This window comes from Anguilla anguilla, chromosome 2 (assembly GCF_013347855.1).
Source record: "Anguilla anguilla isolate fAngAng1 chromosome 2, fAngAng1.pri, whole genome shotgun sequence".
Lineage (NCBI taxonomy): Eukaryota > Metazoa > Chordata > Actinopteri > Anguilliformes > Anguillidae > Anguilla > Anguilla anguilla.
The window spans coordinates 58,443,872-58,464,314 of NC_049202.1; the positions used below are offsets into that span (position 1 = coordinate 58,443,872).

The window sequence follows — 20,443 nt, forward strand, 5'->3', positions numbered from 1 at the left end:
AAGGAGTCGAGATCTACTTACAATAACAAAGAAAATGTATTACAAACAATAACACAAACATGCGCGACATGTTACCACCTGTGGGTTGACAGGACAGTCTAGGCAGTAGACAGGCCAGGGCTATGCTACTCCTTACCTAAAACGAAACAGTACTACAGTATCTCTCTCTACCAAGGCAAAGCATAAGGAGTGAGTCTTCTGGAAAACACCTTCCCTACTCTGACCAAACTATCTGAAAATCTGTTTGAAAACAACAAAGAAAATAATCCGCCTGATCACCTGGAACCTACAACAGGAAAATACACAAACATGAAACTTAAATGGAAAGAAAAACATGTAGCAAAACATGGTAGGTGAAAACTCTAAAATCACAAGCCGGGAATCTCTCAATTTATCACTTCTCCCCTTCTCTCTCGCAATCTCCTTATCCCACTCTTTTTTTCTTTCTATGTTCATCTCTTCTCATTAATCTCTCTCTTTCTGTATCCATTTATTCCCTCTCTTTCAAATTCAAATTCACATAAACTTCATTGGCAGGCTGTAAAACAACAACAGCAGCAACAACTGTATGGACAATAATAATGGAAAAGACAGGGCCTGTTCTTACTGCAATTTGATGGGTCAAGGTATTTTTAAAAAGAGGCTGGAGCCCAGCGGTCTTAAAACAAAAAGGGGCACAGCCTGAGGATGGGGAGCTGCTAATAAAAGAGACAGAATAAGGGGCATCTGTGTAACACATCTATGAGAAATTTGGGTTTCAAGTGTCACACAATATCCATTAGATCGCATGTGTCAAACTCCGGTCCTGAAGGGCCGCAGTGTCTGCTAGTTTTTGGGGTGTTCTCCGCACCAGTGGTTCATATAAGTTATTGGTTAGCTAAGGAATCCACACACCTTCTTCAAGGCCTTAATGAGCAGCTGGTTGAAAGGAAAACACAAAAAGCTGCAAACACTGCGGGCCCCTTGGAGTGTGAGAGGAGACTGGTAAAAACTGGCTAAGAGCAGTTGAATAAAAACCTAGGGCTATGCATTACATTACATTACATTGCAGGCATTTGGCAGACGCTCTTAGCCAGAGCGACGTACAACAAAGTGTATAACCATAACCAGGAACAAGTATGTCAAAAACCCTAGAGAGAAGTACCGTTCCAAGTGCAGGGAACAACCGCATAGTTCAACTTGGACCCTGAAGGTTAAACTGATTAACATTAACACAAACGAGAACAGCAACAACGCAGTCTATGCAAAAATACAAGCAGTAGTTTAAGACACGAGTGCATTAACTAAGTCACCTACGAAACAGCTACCTAGTTACAACCCTAAGCTTACAGTCAATTTAGAGATTACAGGGAGGTAGGGAGGGATGGGGAGAGGTGCAGCCTGAAGAGGTGAGTCTTCAGTCGTCGCTTGAAGTGGGTCAGTGTCTCAGCTGACGGGGAGGTCATTCCACCATCGTGGGGTCAGAACAGACAGGAGACGTGATCGGGAAGCGCAGGTGCGAAGAGGGGGAGGTGCCAGGCATCCTGAGGTAGCGGAACGGAGGGGTCTGGCTGGCATGTAGGGTTTGAAGATCTTGTGGAGGTATGCTATGCCAATTAACATGGATTAAATCATTAAAGTAAATGCAGATAGAGTGGTATTCAGATTATAATTCAGATTCAAATGGGCCTTTATCTGCATTACACATAGTGCCACAGTGCTGGGGTGGCCACTGTCTCATGGTGAACAGGCAAACGCCCTTAATTAAAGGCCCAGATCTGAAAAAAACATAGAGAAACCTGTGAGACAACAACGAGGAAACAAGAGGGGAAAAAAACAAACTCTGCAGAGCAAGTTACGGTAACTTACACAAGTACACAACGAACAAAACAGTAGCAAAGACCACGGCTGCCAAGTATGAAAAGAACTCCTTTAGGTGGAGTTCAACATAGCAAGGCTGCCCTGTTCCTGGAGATTTACCACGTTGCATGTTTCCATTGCAACCGAACGAAAGCACACCTCGTTCTACAGCTAGAGATCTTGCTGAGCTGCCAGTGAGTGCAAAAATGTGTGCATTATAGTTGAAATGAAAATTTACAGGATGGGAGAAAAGGGATAGGCAACCCTCCTCTATAGATTTCTCACAGTGAGACTGTTTTAGCGGCAGTGGTGGTTCCAAAACCTCTCCTCAGGTACCCCCAGCTGGATCCAGGCATCTGATGTGTTCCATCTCAAGCTCACCTGGTACAACTAATCAAGCCCTTGATAAATACAAGACAAATTATCTTTGGTAATAAGTAGCAAATTTGAATTTCCCTGATACAAAAAAGGTCTTTGAGTAATTTGTTCAGATTGTTCAGCCTCAGGATGGCCTGCTTTATTGGCATTGACACTGCTTTGCTCCTCATGTTGGGAGACGACAGCAAATGCAGACTCCAAATGGAAATGCCACACCTATTGCCTTTGACCCTGGTGTGACTGTTGGTGGCGGTGGCTTCAGAATCAGATAAACTGCTGCCCACCTGGGAATTTCATAGACAGGCAACTGTCTCTGCAGTTTACAGAGTATGTGGTTCAATAAACACAAAACATCTAGTGAGCAGCAGTTCTGTGGTTGAATTTTACAGAAACAGCTATTTTTGAGTTGAGCCCCATCATTTTCATTTTTTTTTAAATATTCATCTTTCCACCTCAATTCCAAATGCCATAAGTAACACATTTCACAGCAATACAGAGCAATAACCATATAATCAAAAATAATACAATTTAGTCAGTCATTTCTTTGAACTGAGGGAAAGATATTTCTGATTTTCAAAAATATTTTTCTTTTTAATTTTAATACACTTTTCACAATGTAGGATACATTGCATTTCTGTTTCCACCTCACCTCTCTCATAGGGACCACATAACCTTGCGTCCTTTGGCAACCATGACTGTTTATAACGGCCTTTCCCATTTCCCTATATCATTCCTGATCAGGGTTGCGGGTGGTGCTGGTGCCTATACCAACGTTCATTGGGCGAGAGGCAGGAATAAACCCAGGAAAGGTCACCAATCTATCGCAGGGCACACACACCATTCAGACACCATTCATTCATAAGTTAATCTTAATTCATTGTTTTTTGTTATAGAATGTGTATTCTTTGTAAAAAATTTTTAAAAAAGAATAAAAATGAAAAAAAACTAACATTAAAACACTTACAAATGTATACCTACTTTAAAGTAGACTTTTGAATATATATGTATTGGTTATATTTTCAATTCAAATAAATACTTCTCATGCATGATAAATGAACTCTTTTTTTAGTCATATTTTTACCAGACATTTCATTCATTTATTTATTTATTTGTTTATTAATTCATTTGTTTTCTCAATCCTATTTTAATGTTATTGTCCTGAGCTCACAACCACCACTGATGCTAACAATCTGAATCTTAATGATGGGCTATCTGCATTCCTCTCATAAGGGATATACATAACAAAACGTGTCAGTCAAACATTGGAAAATTGCACAGGTTTAAACCCCTAAACTACAGATTTGGGTTAAAACTGGAATGGCTATCCAGATCTGTGAAATGAGGATTTTATGTACCAGTTGAAATGTAGTTCTGTGGTCTAGGGGTTTAAACCTGAGCGATTGACCCATTATGTTTTATTTTTACTTCTTGATGAGTATATCCTGTTTATATTAACATTTATCTTCAAATAAATTTCAGTATTGTTATTGAATCATTAATATTATTATTGAGATAATGATGATTAAAATAATAATTATTATATATATAATTATTGTTTTTGTTGATATTATTATTATTATTATTATTATTATTATTATTAGTAGTAGTAGTAGTAGTAGTAGTATTAGTACTAGGTAATAGAAATTGAAAATATGCAATATGTAAGACTGCGGAAATCTAAGGAACAGAGATGAATGATCACATTAAAAATCTGCCAGCTGGCTTCATTCCAGTCATTCCTTGAAATGCACCTCATAAAAGAGGACAAGAACACCCAGCACATTACTAGCTCCGTCAGAGGCTGCAAAGGTTGGTGAGCTGGAATTTTCAATTGTTTCTGTATTCACTAATAAAACAATTACCTCTCTCTCACTTTCTCTATCTCTCTCTTTCACTCCCTCGCTCTCTCTCTTTGTGATTTTTTTACACTTTTAATGTATGTACTCAAATATTATATATTATTTATATATTATAATATATTAGTCAAATAACTGTTTTGTGCACTTAAATGACTAAAACTAAAATGTAAGTGTTATATTAGATCAAAGGCTAATCTGAGCCAGCGGAAAATCTAGCATCAGCTTGCTTTATTTTAAATTTTTTTTTTTCTTTTTTTCTTAAGATCACCTTTATCCAATTTGACATTGTGGGATTTAGTTGTGTGCCATCCCTCCTGAACACAAACTCATTTGGAGTCCAGCATGATGGTAAGTCTCTCCCTGACATATTGAACTAATTCTATAGTAATGTTCTGAGCCTGAAATGCAGCGTAAGTTCATCCAAATCCAAATCCATATGGATAGTGTGTAAATCTTAAATATAAATTTAGCCTTGACTGTTGTTCTCTCTCCTGTATTTTATTGTTTGAATTTGATTGAACTATTTTCATTTGTGTCAGGATCTGGACTGTAATACATGCTTTTGGCCACCAGATGATCCTTATAGACTTTTGGTTTCCCTTTTTTTCTGTCTTTGAGAGTGTCTTGGTAATATGTTCCACCTGTGTCTTAATTGCGCTGTGTATTTAAGTTGCCCGTTTTGTAGCTGTCTTTGCCTGTCTACTTTGACTAAGTGCTACCTTGTGCTCTCTGTTTTTGGACTTTGCTGTGATTGCAAACTCTCTTGTGTTTAGTTTCTTTTTTGTGTTTAAGTTTTTTTTTGGATCAGGTTCTTTGGAACTTAAAGACTGTTGTGCCTGAGTACTTTCTTGTGTATATGTTTTGGAATCCAGTTTTTTGTTCTTGCGAAATTAAAACCATATCACTTGACTTCCTGTGCCTGCCCCTGCTTTTGGGTTCAACAGTCATAGTGTTGTCCTCTTCTATGTTACAGAACAGTCTCAGTGTTCCTCTCTTCTGTGTTCCAGGGCAGTATCAGTGTTCCTCTCTTCTGTATTCCAGAACAGTCTGTGTTCCTCTTTCCTGTGTTCCAGAACTGTCTCAGTATTCCTCTTTCCTGTGCTCCAGAACAGTCTCTTTCTACTGTTGAACAGGCCTCAGTGTTCTTCCATTTTTTGTTCCAGCACTGTTACAGTGTCTCTCTCTCTCCTGTTGAACAGGTCTCAGTCTTCCTGCTCGTGCTGCTTTCTGTGGGAGCCATCTCTCTTCCTGCAGCCCAGGCACAACTTCCTGAGGACTGTCATGATGTCTACAAAAATGGCTCCACACACAGTGGGTTGTACACTATCTATCCTCCAGAGAGCACACCTGTTGAGGTGTACTGTGACATGGACTGTGAGGACAAGGAGGACAAAGGAGGATGGACTGTGAGTAAAATCAGCTGTCAGATAAACTCATCTGCTCAGAGTATCTGTCTTCCACAGCTCTGAGGCCTGTGTGGAACCCATGTGCATATGATGATCATACTGGTGATGATGATGGTGATGGTGATGATTACTGATGCTGATATTAGTGAGAGACTGGGGAATTTACCTGCATCTTTCAGGTGATTCAGAGGAGATTGGATGGCACTTTGAACTTCCACAGACCCTGGGATCAGTACAAGAGTGGCTTTGGAGATATTTCTGGAGAACACTGGCTGGGTAAGGTATTTACACTCCCATAATGCGCTGATACAATCTACGGATCACTTGCTAAAATCTTCCATAAACTGACCACAGAAGAACTTTCATTGCACTGTAGTCTGTACTAGAATCTTCAGTATTGCCACTAAAGCCTGTCCTAGAACTTTCAGCATTAAGTATTATCACTGAAGCCTATCTATCAGTGTTGTTTCAAATACCAGCAGTAGATCCCAGTCTTTCACTTTTGACTCTGAAGGCTTTGCTAATGTACATCTGTAGGACTGGAGAACACCTTTGCGATTACTTGGCAAAAGAAGTACAGGTTGAGGGTGGACATGGAGGACTTTGAAGGAGGAACCGTCCATTCTGAGTACAGCTCCTTCTCTCTGGACCCTGAGTCTGATGGATACAGGCTGAATCTTGGTGCCTACATTGATGGAGGTGCAGGTGAGCAGTGCAGCTTCTGGAGGATGTGTGTGTGTGTGTGTGTGTGTGTGTGTGGGCATGTATTAGTATCTTTGTGAGAACCAAATGTCCCCACAAGCATAGAAAGATGAGAGAAATTACGCTAGGTCGGGACCTTTTGCTGGTCCCCAGAAGTTCAATAGGCTGTTTTAGGGTTAGGACTTAGGGATAGGGTTACAATTAGGTTAAGGTTAGGGTGAAGGTTAGGCATGTAGTGGTTGGGGTTAGGGTTAGGGTTAGATGTTACGGAATGAATGTAAGTCAATGGGAAGTCCTCACAAGTATAGCAATACAAACATGTGTTTGTGTGTGTGTGTGTGTGTGTGTGCGTGTGCGTGTGAGGAGAGGAGCGTATTGCATTGTTTGTGTTGCATACACATGGCATGCAATTTCTTATCTTCTTCTTCTTCCACCTCTTGCTAATTGTTCATGCCTTTCCCGTACTCAAAAACTCAAAAAATCTGTCAGGCTTGTCAATTTATTATACAAGACAGCCTTGCAACCAACACTCTAGTGGGTAGTGCTGTTGTGCCATCTAAATTGCAACATTGAAAAAAAATATTGTGGCCATCCCGTTTCACTTACATACACCAAATGTCTTCCACATCAGTACCTCCTCATCCTGAACAAATTTACTAATAGAACCTTCTACCATACTGCATTTCCACCATTTTGAATGTTTTGAAAAATGAACTTTTTGGTAGTTCTTCAACAATGTTTATCTAATTCTCAGCCAATTTGGCACAACTGATCTACTGCATATATCTGTGTGATATTGCTAAGAAAATTTTGATACGTCCAACGATGGCCGCAGGACATAAATTAAAAAAATGGCTGGGCATGGCTAAGTTGTGTATGTGTATGTTGTATGCATACATTAAGCTTGATTGCAGTGATGCTTCAAGTGATAATAGAAAGCCTTATTGTGGATGAGCATGCACAAGCATTCCGTGTTTTAGTGCATGATCGTCTATGGAGGACACAATAATTGCTAAATATTATTTGGCCAAAATTAATGAAATTCAGCAGGAACCACCTGACAACTTCCCTGCAACAGTCCTGAGAAGCATGCATCCCTCATTTTAAGACTGTTAAAGAAAATTAAATATGGATTTACATAAGCTGTGCAAAGAATATTTGAGGACACCTCCTTTACATCCTGCCTCTATTTTAAATTTTTAGTTGTACAAATTGAAGAGGGACACATGTAGGTCATGAATTTCAAATTTGCTTGAGTTTACAGTTGGCCTAGATTGCAGAACGTAGAGATCTGGCTGGTGTGTAGAGTCTGATGCCATCATAGAAATGCAGCCTAAGGTCTGCTGTGTCATTATATTCTCTTTTTCTGATTCTCAGGTGACTCCCTGAGTACTCAAAGCGGGATGAGGTTTGCCACCTTTGACAATGACCTGGATGGATATTACAATTATTATCCCTATTATTATTATTATTATTACAATTATTATAATTACTATGGAATACGTTCTGGAGGATTTTGGTTCAGCTACTATGATCAGGCAAACCCCAATGGCTTGTACTTGTGGGGGTCCAACTCAATTTATCAAATGGGTGTCATATGGAACACCTGGAAGGGGCCCTATTACTCTTTGAAAGCCATCACCATGAAGATCAGACCAGTGTCTCTGCATGACATAAAGAACTAGGAAGGGCAACTACAAATCAAATCCACTTCCACTTTGGGCCGCACCCTCTCTATGTTAACGACACAACCATTCTCTGTTTCCCTTCTTCTGTAGTTGGGAAACTTTGGGGGCGATGAAGCGATTATTGGACCTTTTATCTGTTATAATTACCACAAAATTCCTACTTATTGATACTTTTATGACTTTTTGTTTTGTCTCATAATTTTACAAGATAAAACAAAACTTATATTTTCATGGGATGGAACACTTGTACATTTTTCTATCAGTTTGGTTTGAAACCCACCCACCATCCAAATAAGTATCTCAGTACGTTCCACTCTAGGGTCTGTCATATAATATGGTAATTTTAGATGTAAAATGCAAGATTCATGATTTAATGAATTAATTTCTCACCTATTCTAAAATGAAGCTCACCAAGGCCACTCTTCTTTCATGTGTATGTTTGTAATCACCTGCTTCCAAATAAACACTGTGCTGTTATGTGGTTTCCTGTATTTATTGTGTAGTCCTACAAAGGTGCTACTAGATGCAAATAGCAAGGAGAAATTACAAATGCACAAAAAAACATGGTCTGGGTCTCAGAAGGCTGTGTATGTAGGTAAAAAATTATATATACACGGTGAAACCAAAATGTCTAAAAATACCCTTCAATAAAGGCCAAGGCTGCGTTTCCGAGTTTCGATGTACCTTAACGTTCTACGAAGGTTCTTAAGGTATACCTTTCAAAGGGAAACCGCTTTTTTACAAGTGTTTCTCAGACTAGGGAGACCTCAAAGGTACATCGTAAATTGGAGCTGGCCTTCACTGTGGTGCTGAAAAGTTTATCAATCGATGCCAAGCGAATCGATCGTCTCACTTGTAAAGGTGTATGAATGACGTTTTAATATAACAAGTGTTGTCATAATCATTTTACATCAATCTAATATTGCAGAAGAGTAAGCTATGCCTACTAGAGATCATCTGCTAATCTCTTTAAGAGTCAATTAAGACGAGACCTTGTGATAGTTTCAATAAATACATACATATAGCCTAGGCTACAAAGGATAAAATAAAAAGCATCAATCGGGACATATAAGCCATAGTCTGGGACTTCGTGGAAGACCAGGAAAAAGGATAGGCTATAGGCTACATATGGGTGAATTATTTTGTTCTTATTGAAACAAAGGTCTAATGTTAATTTGTTTTTGTCACACAATATATAGGCAACTGTAGCAGCATATCCACTGATTCCCGCGAACTTTTCTCTGCAATGCAAAAATGATCGCAGATGAAAGGCAATTTGTGCGTCTGTGGAAATTGATCATGATTAATTTTATACCGGGTATGCCTTATGAATAGGTCTACCTGTTAAAGTGATTCATCCACCTTAATTTGCTGTTGGATAATCTTAGGTTTAACCAATAATATCATTATTGGGTTGTTTACCGAAAATCGTAAAACAACATCGTAAGAAAACTGTTCCGTAATGTTGATATTTACCCAGTGGTATTTTGTTTTATATAGGAGGTGTGAGCTAAAGGAAGGGGATGTAGATAATTTGGATATGTTTGTTCATTATGAGCCACCGTACCTGTATGAGTGTTTATGGCTAGGCCAATCAACGTGCTCTAGTTCGGTCATGCAAGTAGACTCACTCAACGTTGGCTTTGCACACACAGGTTTTATATTCTTAATAAACCGGCGGTTTGTTCCAAGTCAGTGATCATTGACTCACACACAAACGAACTAATGTCTACAGGGTACGCAGTCAGAAAAGCCATATCCTCAGTTAGCTCCACTACGTATAATTTTTTTTTTTAAACTTTTTTTTTCTTTTCACAAATGGGATTAGTATCAGGACGAAGTGTGGCACAGTGGGTAAGGAAGTGCGCTTGTAACTGAAAGGTCGTAGGTTCGATTCCCGGGTAAGGACACTGCCGTTGTACCCTTGAGCAAGGTACTTAACTGAAATTGCTTCAGTATATATCCAGCTGTATAAATGGATACAATGTAAAGTGCTATGTAAAAAGTTGTGTAAGTTGCTCTGGATAAGAGCGTCTGCTAAATACCTGTAATGTAATGGATAGGCCCTATACTTAATCCCCATCATGATGGGTATAGACAGGTAAAACGACAACATTCTCATGACGTGCTATGCACAGAAACGTTGATTGGATAATTACTTTTCGTAAAGTTTATATATTATATTAAACTATGTCATTTTCGCATGCCGATGTGCTACTAGATGCGCACTGTAGTACAACTGTCGATTTGAAAAGCAAAATGTTGGCATAATAAGGCAAAACTGTGAAAGGATTACCGGAGCGCAGCGCTAAGGGACAGTTTACGAGTGCCTCAGACCACCCTTTTAAAGGTATACCTTAATTAAGGTATACCTTAGCTAAGGAGACGCTGGGAAACAGCTCGAGACCTAAAGGAAGAGCTTAAGCCTTAAGGTATACATTACGACGCACGTAGCGCTAAGGAGACTCTGGGAAACGCAGCCCTGTCTGCAAGTGTCTGCAAAAAAAAAAAAAAAAACTTTTAACATATTTATATTTTTTTTCATTTGCTCATTCTTTTAAAGTTAGACTACAGTTTCTGGTTTGAAAAGTGCTTTAGCAGGGTATCATCAGAATGTGAACGATACCCATCTCTAAAGATGAAAGGATATTATGTGGGGTTTTTATGTGAAATAATAAAGAATGGATTTCAGAAAGATAAATGAGTTTCCCACAAAGATTATACAGCTGTAAAGGCAATAGTTAAAATTGTTTGGCACTTGTTAGTTAGCGAGTAAGCTAGCTTCCACACAAATCAAAGATGGTGATCAAAAGGTTTTTTAAAATGTGCGTACTTCCTTATGAGTGAATATGTTATAATAAGCATATTTTCACTTAAATAAAAAAATGAACTTGTCTCCCGCATGGAAGTATTAAAAATACATTATAACATAAATAATAACTCATAACACAATAACAATTTTTTTTGTATATAAACATTCTAAATGCCTTGACAGTGTTGACATCGGTGGTATGTCTATTCTTCATCTGTTATGATATCAGTGTTACTTATGACACTACAGTATTCCAGTAAACATGGGTTGGGTTCTTTGTTATGTTAACTATGTTCTTAATTGCTGAATTGACCTTTCAAATGACATGTTAGGATTCAGGTTTCAAATCAATGATAAAAATGTAACCACCCTGGATTCTTTCATCAAATGCTTTACCAAGCACACACACAATCTGAGATCACCCAGTGCTAGCCTGGTTATTGTTCCAAACCAGTAGGGCTGGTTTTCATTTCATTTAATTATTCCTTGTTTTTATTTCCTGTGTAATGTATTAAAAGTCAGCCCGAGTTTCCATAACCGGGGAATACAGTAATATAAAATGAATGCCACGAATCAGACAAGGAGTCGAGATCTACTTACAATAACAAAGAAAATGTATTGCAAACAATAACACAAACATGCGCGACATGTTACCACCTGTGGGTTGACAGGACAGTCTAGGCAGTAGACAGGCCAGGGCTATGCTACTCCTTACCTAAAACAAAACAGTACTACAGTATCTCTCTCTACCAAGGCAAAGCATAAGGAGTGAGTCTTCTGGAAAACACCTTCCCTACTCTGACCAAACTATCTGAAAATCTGTTTGAAAACAACAAAGAAAATAATCCGCCTGATCACCTGGAACCTACAACAGGAAAATACACAAACATGAAACTTAAATGGAAAGAAAAACATGTAGCAAAACATGGTAGGTGAAAACTCTAAAATCACAAGCCGGGAATCTCTCAATTTATCACTTCTCCCCTTTCTCCTTCTCTCTCGCAATCTCCTTATGCCACTCTTTTTTTCTTTCTATGTTCATCTCTTCTCATTAATCTCTCTTTCTGTATCCATTTATTCCCTCTCTCTTTCAAATTCAAATTCACATAAACTTTGTTGGCAGGCTGTAAATCAACAACAGCAGCAACAACTGTATGGACAATAATAATGGAAAAGACAGGGCCTGTTCTTACTGCAATTTGATGGGTCAAGGCCAGGTATTTTTAAAAAGAGGCTGGAGCCCAGCGGTCTTAAAACAAAAAGGGGCACAGCCTGAGGATGGGGAGCTGCTAATAAAAGAGACAGAATAAGGAGCATCTGTGTAACACATCTATGTGAAATTTGGGTTTCAAGTGTCACACAATATCCATTAGATCGCATGTGTCAAACTCCGGTCCTGAAGGGCCGCAGTGTCTGCTAGTTTTTGGGGTGTTCTCCTCACCAGTGGTTCATATAAGTTATTGGTTAGCTAAGGAATCCACACACCTTCTTCAAGGCCTTAATCAGCAGCTGGTTGAAAGGAAAACACAAAAAGCTGCAAACACTGCGGGCCCCTTGGAGTGTGAGAGGAGACTGGTAAAAACTGGCTAAGAGCAGTTGAATAAAAACCTAGGGCTATGCATTACATTACATTACATTGCAGGCATTTGGCAGACGCTCTTATCCAGAGCGACGTACAACAAAGTGTATAACCATAACCAGGAACAAGTATGTCAAAAACCCTAGAGAGAAGTACCGTTCCAAGTGCAGGGAACAACCGCATAGTTCAACTTGGACCCTGATTAACACTAACACAAACGAGAACAGCAACAACGCAGTCTATGCAAAAATACAAGCAGTAGTTTAAGACACGAGTGCATTAACTAAGTCACCTACGAAACAGCTACCTAGTTACAACCCTAAGCTTACAGTCAGTTAAGAGATTACAGGGAGGTAGGGAGGGATGGGGAGAGGTGCAGCCTGAAGAGGTGAGTCTTCAGTCGTCGCTTGAAGTGGGTCAGTGTCTCAGCTGTTCTGACCTCCACGGGGAGGTCATTCCACCATCGTGGGGTCAGAACAGACAGGAGACGTGATCGGGAAGCACAGGTGCGAAGAGGGGGAGGTGCCAGGCGTCCTGAGGTAGCGGAACGGAGGGGTCTGGCTGGCATGTAGGGTTTGAAGATCTTGTGGAGGTATGCTATGCCAATTAACATGGATTAAATCATTAAAGTAAATGCAGATAGAGTGGTATTCAGATTATAATTCAGATTCAAATGGGCCTTTATCTGCATTACACATAGTGCCACAGTGCTGGGGTGGCCACTGTCTCGTGGTGAACAGGCAAACGCCCTTAATTAAAGGCCCAGATCTGAAAAAAAACACGGAAAAACCTGTGAGACAACAACGAGGAAACAAGAGGGGAAAAAAACAAACTCTGCAGAGCAAGTTACGGTAACGTACACAAGTACACAACAAACAAAACAGTAGCAAAGGCCATGGCTGCCAAGTATGAAAAGAACTCCTTTAGGTGGAGTTCAACATAGCAAGGCTGCCCTGTTCCTTGAAATTTTCCACGCTGCATGTTTTCATTGCAACCGAACGAAAGCACACCTCGTTCTACAGCTAGAGATCTTGCTGAGCTGCCAGTTAGTGCAAAAATGTGTGCATTATAGTTGAAATGAAAATTTACAGGATGGGAGAAAAGGGATAGGCAACCCTCCTCTATAGATTTCTCACAGTGAGACTGTTTTAGCGGCAGTGTTGGTTCCCAGTGTTGGATCCAGCTTGGGGTACCTGAGGAGAGGTACCCCAAGCTGGATCCAACACTGGATCCAGGCATCTGATGTGTTCCATCTCAAGCACACCTGGTACAACTAATCAAGCCCTTGATAAATACAAGACAAATTATCTTTGGTAATACGTAGCAAATTTGAATTAACCTGATACAAAAAAGGTCTTTGAGTAATTTGTTCAGATTGTTCAGCCTCAGGATGGCCTGCTTTATTGGCATTGACACTGCTTTGCTCCTCATGTTGGGAGACGACAGCAAATGCAGACTCCAAATGGAAATGCCACACCTATTGCCTTTGACCCTGGTGTGACTGTTGGTGGCGGTGGCTTCAGAATCAGATAAACTGCTGCCCACCTGGGAATTTCATAGACAGGCAACTGTCTCTGCAGTTTACAGAGTATGTGGTTCAATAAACACAAAACATCTAGTGAGCAGCAGTTCTGTGGTTGAATTTTACAGAAACAGCTGTTTTTGAGTTGAGCCCCATCATTTTCCTTTTTTTTTAATATTCATCTTTCCACCTCAATTCCAAATGCCATAAGTAACACATTTCACAGCAATACAGAGCAATAACCATATAATCAAAAATAATACAATTTAGTCAGTCATTTCTTTGAACTGAGGGAAAGATATTTCTGATTTTCTAAAATATTTTTCTTTTTAATTTTGTTTTCACAATGTAGGATAAATTGCATTTCTGTTTCCACCTCACCTCTCTCATAGGGACCACATAACCTTGCGTCTTTTGGCAACCATGACTGTTTATAACGGCCTTTCCCATTTCCCTATATCATTCCTGATCAGGGTTGTGGGTGGTGCTGGTGCCTATACCAACGTTCATTGGGCGAGAGGCAGGAATAAACCCAGCAAAGGTCACCAATCTATCGCAGGGCACACACACCATTCAGACACCATTCATTCATAAGTTAATCTTAATGTATTGTTTTTTTGTTTTCACTCTTTATAGAATGTGTATTCTTTGTAAATACTTCTCATGCATGATAAATGAATCATTTTTTTCGTCATTTTTTTTACCAGACATTTCATTTATTTATTTATTTGTTTATTCATTCATTCATTCATTTGTTTTTTTGAATCCTATTTTAATGTAAAGGTCCTGATCTCACAACCACCACTGAAGCTAACAAGTCTGAATTCTTAGATGGGCTATCTGCATTCCTCTCATATATAGGGATATACATAACAAAACGTGTCAGTCAAACATTGGAAAATTGCACAGGTTTAAACCCCTAGACTACAGATTTGGGTTAAAACTGGAATGGCTATCCAGATCTGTGAAATGAGGATTTTATGTACCAGTTGAAATGCAGTTCTGTGGTCTAGGGGTTTAAAACTGAGCAATTGATCCATTATGTTTTCTTTTTACTTCTTGATTATTATATCCTGCTTTTATTAAAATGTACCTACAAATAAATTTCAATATTGTTATTGAATATCAATTATTAATATTATTGAGATAATTCTGATTAAAATAATAATTATTATATATAATATATAATTATTGTTTTTGTTGTTGTTGTTGTTATTATTATTATTATTATTATTATTATTATTATTATCAGTAGTATTACATTACATTACATTACAGGCATTTAGCAGACGCTCTTATCCAGAGCGACTTACACAAGTTTTTTTTTTTACATAGCAATAGCATAGTATTAGTACTTGCAATAGGAATTGAAAATATGCAATATGCAAGATTGCGGAAATCTAAGGAACAGAGATGAATGATCACATTAAAAATCTTCCAGCTGGCTTCATTCCAGTCATTCCATGAAATGCACCTTATAAAAGAGGACAGGAACACCCAGCACATTACTAGCTCCGTCAGAGGCTGCAAAGGTTGGTGAGCTGGAAATTTCAATTGTTTCTGTATTCACTAATAAAACAATTACCTCTCTCTCTCCCTTTCTCTATCTCTCTCTTTCACTCCCTCGCTCTCTCTCTTTGTAATTTTTTTTTTCATTTTTAATGTATGTACATTTATTCAAATAACTGTTTTGTGCACTTAAATGACTAAAACTAAAATGTAAGTGTTATATTAGATCAAAGGCTAATCTGAGCCAGTAGAAAATCTAGCATCAGCTTGCTTTATTTTTAATTTTTTTTTTTTTTTTCTTAAGATCACCTTTATCCAATTTGACGTTGTGGGATTTAGTTGTGTGCCATTCCTCCTGAACACAAACTCATTTGGAGTCCAGCATGATGGTAAGTCTCTCCCTGACATATTGAACTAATTCTATAGTAATGTTCTGAGCCTGAAATGCAGCGTAAGTTCATCCAAATCCAAATCCATATGGATAGTGTGTAAATCTTGAATATAAATTTAGCCTTGACTGTTGTTCTCTCTCCTGTATTTTATTGTTTGAATTTGATTGAACTATTTTCATTTGTGTCAGGATCTGGACTGTAATACATGCTTTTGGCCACCAAATGACCCTTATAGACTTTTGGTTTCCCTTTTTTTCTGTCTTTGAGAGTGTCTTGGTAATATGTTCCACCTGTGTCTTAATTGCGCTGTGTATTTAAGTTGCCCGTTTTGTAGCTGTCTTTGCCTATCTACTTTGACTAAGTGCTACCTTGTGCTCTCTGTTTTTGGACTTTGCTGTGCTTGCAAACTCTCTTGTGTTTAGTTTCTTTTTCTATGAGGTTTTTGGATTTAAAAATTTTTGGCCTTCCTTGTTTTTTTTTTAGATCGGGTTCTTTGAAACTTAAAGACTGTTGTGCCTGAGTACTTTCTTGTGTATATTTTTTGGAATCCAGTTTTTTGTTCTTGCAAAATTAAAACCATATCACTTGACTTCCTGTGCCTGCCCCTGCTTTTGGGTTCATCAGCCTTAGTGTTCCTCTCTCCTGTGCTCCAGAACAGTCATAGTGTTGTCCTCTTCTATGTTACAGAACAGTCTCAGTGTTTCTGTCTTCTGTGTTCCAGGACAGTTTCAGTGTTCCTCTCTTTTGTATTCCAGAACAGTCTGTGTTCCTCTTTCCTGTGTTCCAGAACTGTCTCAGTATTCCTCTTTCCTGTGCTCCAGAACAGTCTCTTTCTACTGTTGAACAGGCCTCAGTGTTCTTCCATTTTTTGTTCCAGCACTGTTACAGTGTCTCTCTCTCTCCTGTTGAACAGGTCTCAGTCTTCCTGCTCGTGCTGCTTTCTGTGGGAGCCATCTCTCTTCCTGCAGCCCAGGCACAACTTCCTGAGGACTGTCATGATGTCTACAAAAATGGATCCACACACAGTGGGTTGTACACTATCTTTCCTCCAGAGAGCACACCTGTTGAGGTGTACTGTGACATGGACTGTGAGGACAAGGAGGACAAAGGAGGATGGACTGTGAGTAAAATCAGCTGTCAGAAACTCATCTGCTCAGAGTATCTGTCTTCCACAGCTCTGGAAGGCCTGTGTGGAACCCATGTGCATATGATGATCATACTGGTGATGGTGATGATGATGGTGATGATTACTGATGCTGATATTAGTGAGAGACTGGTGAATTTATCTGCATCTTTCAGGTGATTCAGAGGAGATCGGATGGCACTTTGAACTTCCACAGACCCTGGGATCAGTACAAGAGTGGCTTTGGAAATATTTCTGGAGAACATTGGCTGGGTAAGGTATTTACACTCCCATAATGCATTGATACAATCTACAGATCACTTGCTAAAATTTTCCATAAACTGACCACAGAAGAACTTTCATTACACTAGTAGTCTGTACTAGAATCTTCAGTATTGCCACTAAAGCCTGTCCTAGAACTTTCAGCATTAAGTATTATCACTGAAGCCTATCTATCAGTGTTGTTTCAAATACCAGCAGTAGATCCCAGTCTTTCACTTTTGACTCTGAAGGCTTTGCTGATGTACATCTGTAGGACTGGAGAACACCTTTGCGATTACTTGGCAAAAGAAGTACAGGTTGAGGGTGGACATGGAGGATTTTGAAGGAGGAACCGTCCATGCTGAGTACAGCTCCTTCTCTCTGGACTCTGAGTCTGATGGATACAGGCTGAATCTTGGTGACTACATCGATGGAGGTGCAGGTGAGCAGTGCAGCTTCTGGAGGATGTGTGTGTGTGTGTGTGTGTGTGTGGGCATGTATTAGTATCTTTGTGAGAACCAAATGTCCCCACAAGGATAGAAAGATGAGAGAAATTACGCAAGGTGGGGACCTTTTGCTGGTCCCCAGAAGTTCAACAGGCTGTTTTAGGGTTAGGACTTAGGGATAGGGTTACAATTAGGTTAAGGTTAGGGTTAAGGTTAGGCATGTAGTGTTTGGGGGTAGGGTTAGCGTTAGAGGTTGAGGAATGAATGTAAGTCAATGGGAAGCTCCATTTGGCCAAACTTTATGAAATTCAACAGGAACCACTTAACAACTTCCCTGCAACAGTCCTGAGAAGCATGCATCCCTCACTTTAAGATTGTTAAATAAAATTGAATATGAATTTTGAACAAACTGTGCAAAGGATATTTGAGCACACATCCTTTACATCCTGCCTCTATTTTAAATTTTTAGTTGTACAAATTGAAGAGGGACACATGTAGGTCATGTGTTTCTAATTTCCTTGAGTTTACAGTTGGCTTAGATTGCAGAATGTAGAGATCTGGCTGGTGTGTAGAGTCTGATGCCATCATAGAAATGCAGCCTAAGGTCTGCTGTGTCATTATATTCTCTCTTTTTGATTCTCAGGTGACTCCCTGATTTATCAAAAGGGGATGAGGTTTGCCACCTTTGACAAGGACCTGGATGGATATTACAATTATTATTCGTATTATTATTCCTATGGCATGAATTATGGAGGATTCTGGTTCAGCTACTCTAATCAGGCAAACCCCAATGGCTTGTACTTGTGGGGGTCCAGCTCAAATTATCAAATGGGTATCAGATGGGACACCTGGAAGGGGCCCTATTACTCTTTGAAAGCCATCACCATGAAGATCAGACCAGTGTCTCTGCATGACATAAAGAACTAGGAAGGGCAACTACAAATCAAATCAGCTTCCAGTTTGGTCCGCACCCTCTCTATGTTCTCTGTTCCTCTTCTTCTGTTGTTGGGAGGCTTTGGGTGCGATGAAGAGATTATTGGACCTTTTTTCTGTTATAATTACCGCAAAATAACTACTTATTGATACTTTCATGACTTTTTGTTTTGTCTCATAATTTTACAAGATAGTAGAAACATTTATATCTTCATGGGATGGAACACCTGTAAATTTTTCCATCAGTTTGGTTCGAAACCCACCCACAACCCAAATAACTATCTCAGTGGGTCCCACTGTAGGGTCTGTCATATAGTATGGTGCATTAGAATGCTTACTGGGGTAATTCTAGATATAAAATGCAGATTATCATAATTTAATGAATTAACTTATCTCCTATTCTAAAATGAAGCTCACCAAGGCCACTCTTCTTTCATGTGTGTGTTTGTAATCACCTGCTTCCAAATAAACACTGTGCTGTTATGTGGTTTCCTGTATTTATTGTGTAGTCCTACAAATGTGCTACACGATGCAAATAGCAAGGAGAAATTACAAATGCACACAAAAACATGGTCTGGGTCTCAGAAGGCTGTGTATGCAGGTAAAAAATTATATATACACGGTGAAACCAAAATGTCTAAAAATACCCTTTAATAAAAATTGAGTCACTGTACTTTAACCACATGTGCATTGTTTGAATACAAATATAAAATTGTGTGGTACCCAAATTAAGAAAAACGATATCTCAAACATTATGGAGCTCTATACAGACGGGTGATAAATTAAATGAAAAGCCAACATAAAGTGTCTCAATAAGGTATTGGTGCACAGAGATGGGATGTTAATTGTTTAATCGTGTCAGGCAGTACACCTGCATGGACGCTTCTGTATTCTTTATGTTTCTCCACTAAATTATTCAGATTTTTCCTTTAATTTGTGACCCGTCTGTATCTCATATTTTATGATGTGATAGAATGAGGAATTGAGATATTGTCAAATTAGCTATAGCTCATTGAGATGGGCATTTGTATGATTTTTAGTGCTCGAGTACCCGGTGGGAATTTTGATAGAGCATTCGAGTGCTTATTCACAGGGGGAATTCCATGCTTATTGCCATTTTTGCCTCTTTTTCAACAATTTCCATGATTTCCTCCAATATTAGTGTTTTCTGTGACTTACCACCTGAAAGTCATGGTTTCAACTGAAATTCTGTTGTGATCAGTTCTGACCAAAATATTTTGTCTAGCTGAGTTATAGTGTTTCCAGGAGAAACAAAACAAACAAAAAAAAAAGATACATTTGACGATTATGCTTTGTTAAAATATTCCAGACCCATTTGGATATCTCTGCTTGACACTCAGTCTGAAATATTTGGATTATTTTAACATGTCTGTTTTTCACACTTTCTCTGAGTGAGCATGTTATAATAAGCATATTTTCAGCTAAAGTAAAAATGAGCATGTCTCCCAAATGGATCTAATAAAAATACATTAGAACATAGATAATGACTCATAAACAATGAAGATCTTTTTTGTATATAAATATTGCTAATGGTCTTGACAGTGTTGACACCGGCAGTGTATCTATTCTTCATCTGTTATGATCTCATCTCAGTGTTATTTATGACACAGTATTACAGTAACAATATTACAGTAAACATGGGTTGGGTTCTTTGTCATGATAACTATGTTCTTAATTGCTTTGACCTTTAAAATGACTTGTTTGTATAAAAATGTAACCGCCCTGGATTCTTTTATCGAATAAATTATCAACCAGCCCAAACACACCCTGTGATCACCCAGTGCCGGCCTGCTCATTGTTCTAAACCTGCAATAGGAGTGGTTTTGATTTTTTGTAATTAGTCCTTGTTTTTATTTGTCTTAAGTATCTTATTTGTATTTTATACACACACACACACACACACACACACACACACACACATATACATATATTAAATATAAATCATGAATATTATTATTGAGATGATGATAATA

The 20,443-nt window shown here is 38.8% G+C and overlaps 2 protein-coding genes across 2 annotated transcripts; both read left to right on the top strand.

Moving 5' to 3' along the window:
- The first annotated feature begins 3,939 nt into the window (after positions 1-3,939).
- Positions 3,940-8,349, top strand: LOC118217393 (microfibril-associated glycoprotein 4-like). The gene is made up of 6 exons (XM_035399357.1): positions 3,940-4,026; positions 4,340-4,424; positions 5,276-5,482; positions 5,662-5,758; positions 6,020-6,187; positions 7,562-8,349. The coding sequence occupies exons 2-6, from the start codon at positions 4,419-4,421 to the stop codon at positions 7,867-7,869; spliced, it is 786 nt and encodes a 261-aa protein (XP_035255248.1). The 5' UTR covers positions 3,940-4,026; positions 4,340-4,418; the 3' UTR covers positions 7,870-8,349.
- Positions 8,350-15,242: 6,893 nt separating this feature from the next.
- On the top strand, positions 15,243-18,932 carry LOC118217401 (microfibril-associated glycoprotein 4-like). The gene is made up of 6 exons (XM_035399370.1): positions 15,243-15,317; positions 15,599-15,683; positions 16,600-16,806; positions 16,986-17,082; positions 17,345-17,512; positions 18,160-18,932. The coding sequence occupies exons 2-6, from the start codon at positions 15,678-15,680 to the stop codon at positions 18,441-18,443; spliced, it is 762 nt and encodes a 253-aa protein (XP_035255261.1). The 5' UTR covers positions 15,243-15,317; positions 15,599-15,677; the 3' UTR covers positions 18,444-18,932.
- Positions 18,933-20,443: the final 1,511 nt, after the last annotated feature.

Excerpts from the sequence above, each read along its gene's own strand:
- LOC118217401 (XM_035399370.1), top strand. Across the intron at positions 16,807-16,985 it reads AGGACAAAGGAGGATGGACT|GTGATTCAGAGGAGATCGGA; the intron begins GTGAGTAAAATC and ends TGCATCTTTCAG. Across the intron at positions 17,083-17,344 it reads TTCTGGAGAACATTGGCTGG|GACTGGAGAACACCTTTGCG; the intron begins GTAAGGTATTTA and ends GTACATCTGTAG.
- LOC118217393 (XM_035399357.1), top strand. Across the intron at positions 5,483-5,661 it reads AGGACAAAGGAGGATGGACT|GTGATTCAGAGGAGATTGGA; the intron begins GTGAGTAAAATC and ends TGCATCTTTCAG. Across the intron at positions 6,188-7,561 it reads CTACATTGATGGAGGTGCAG|GTGACTCCCTGAGTACTCAA; the intron begins GTGAGCAGTGCA and ends TCTGATTCTCAG.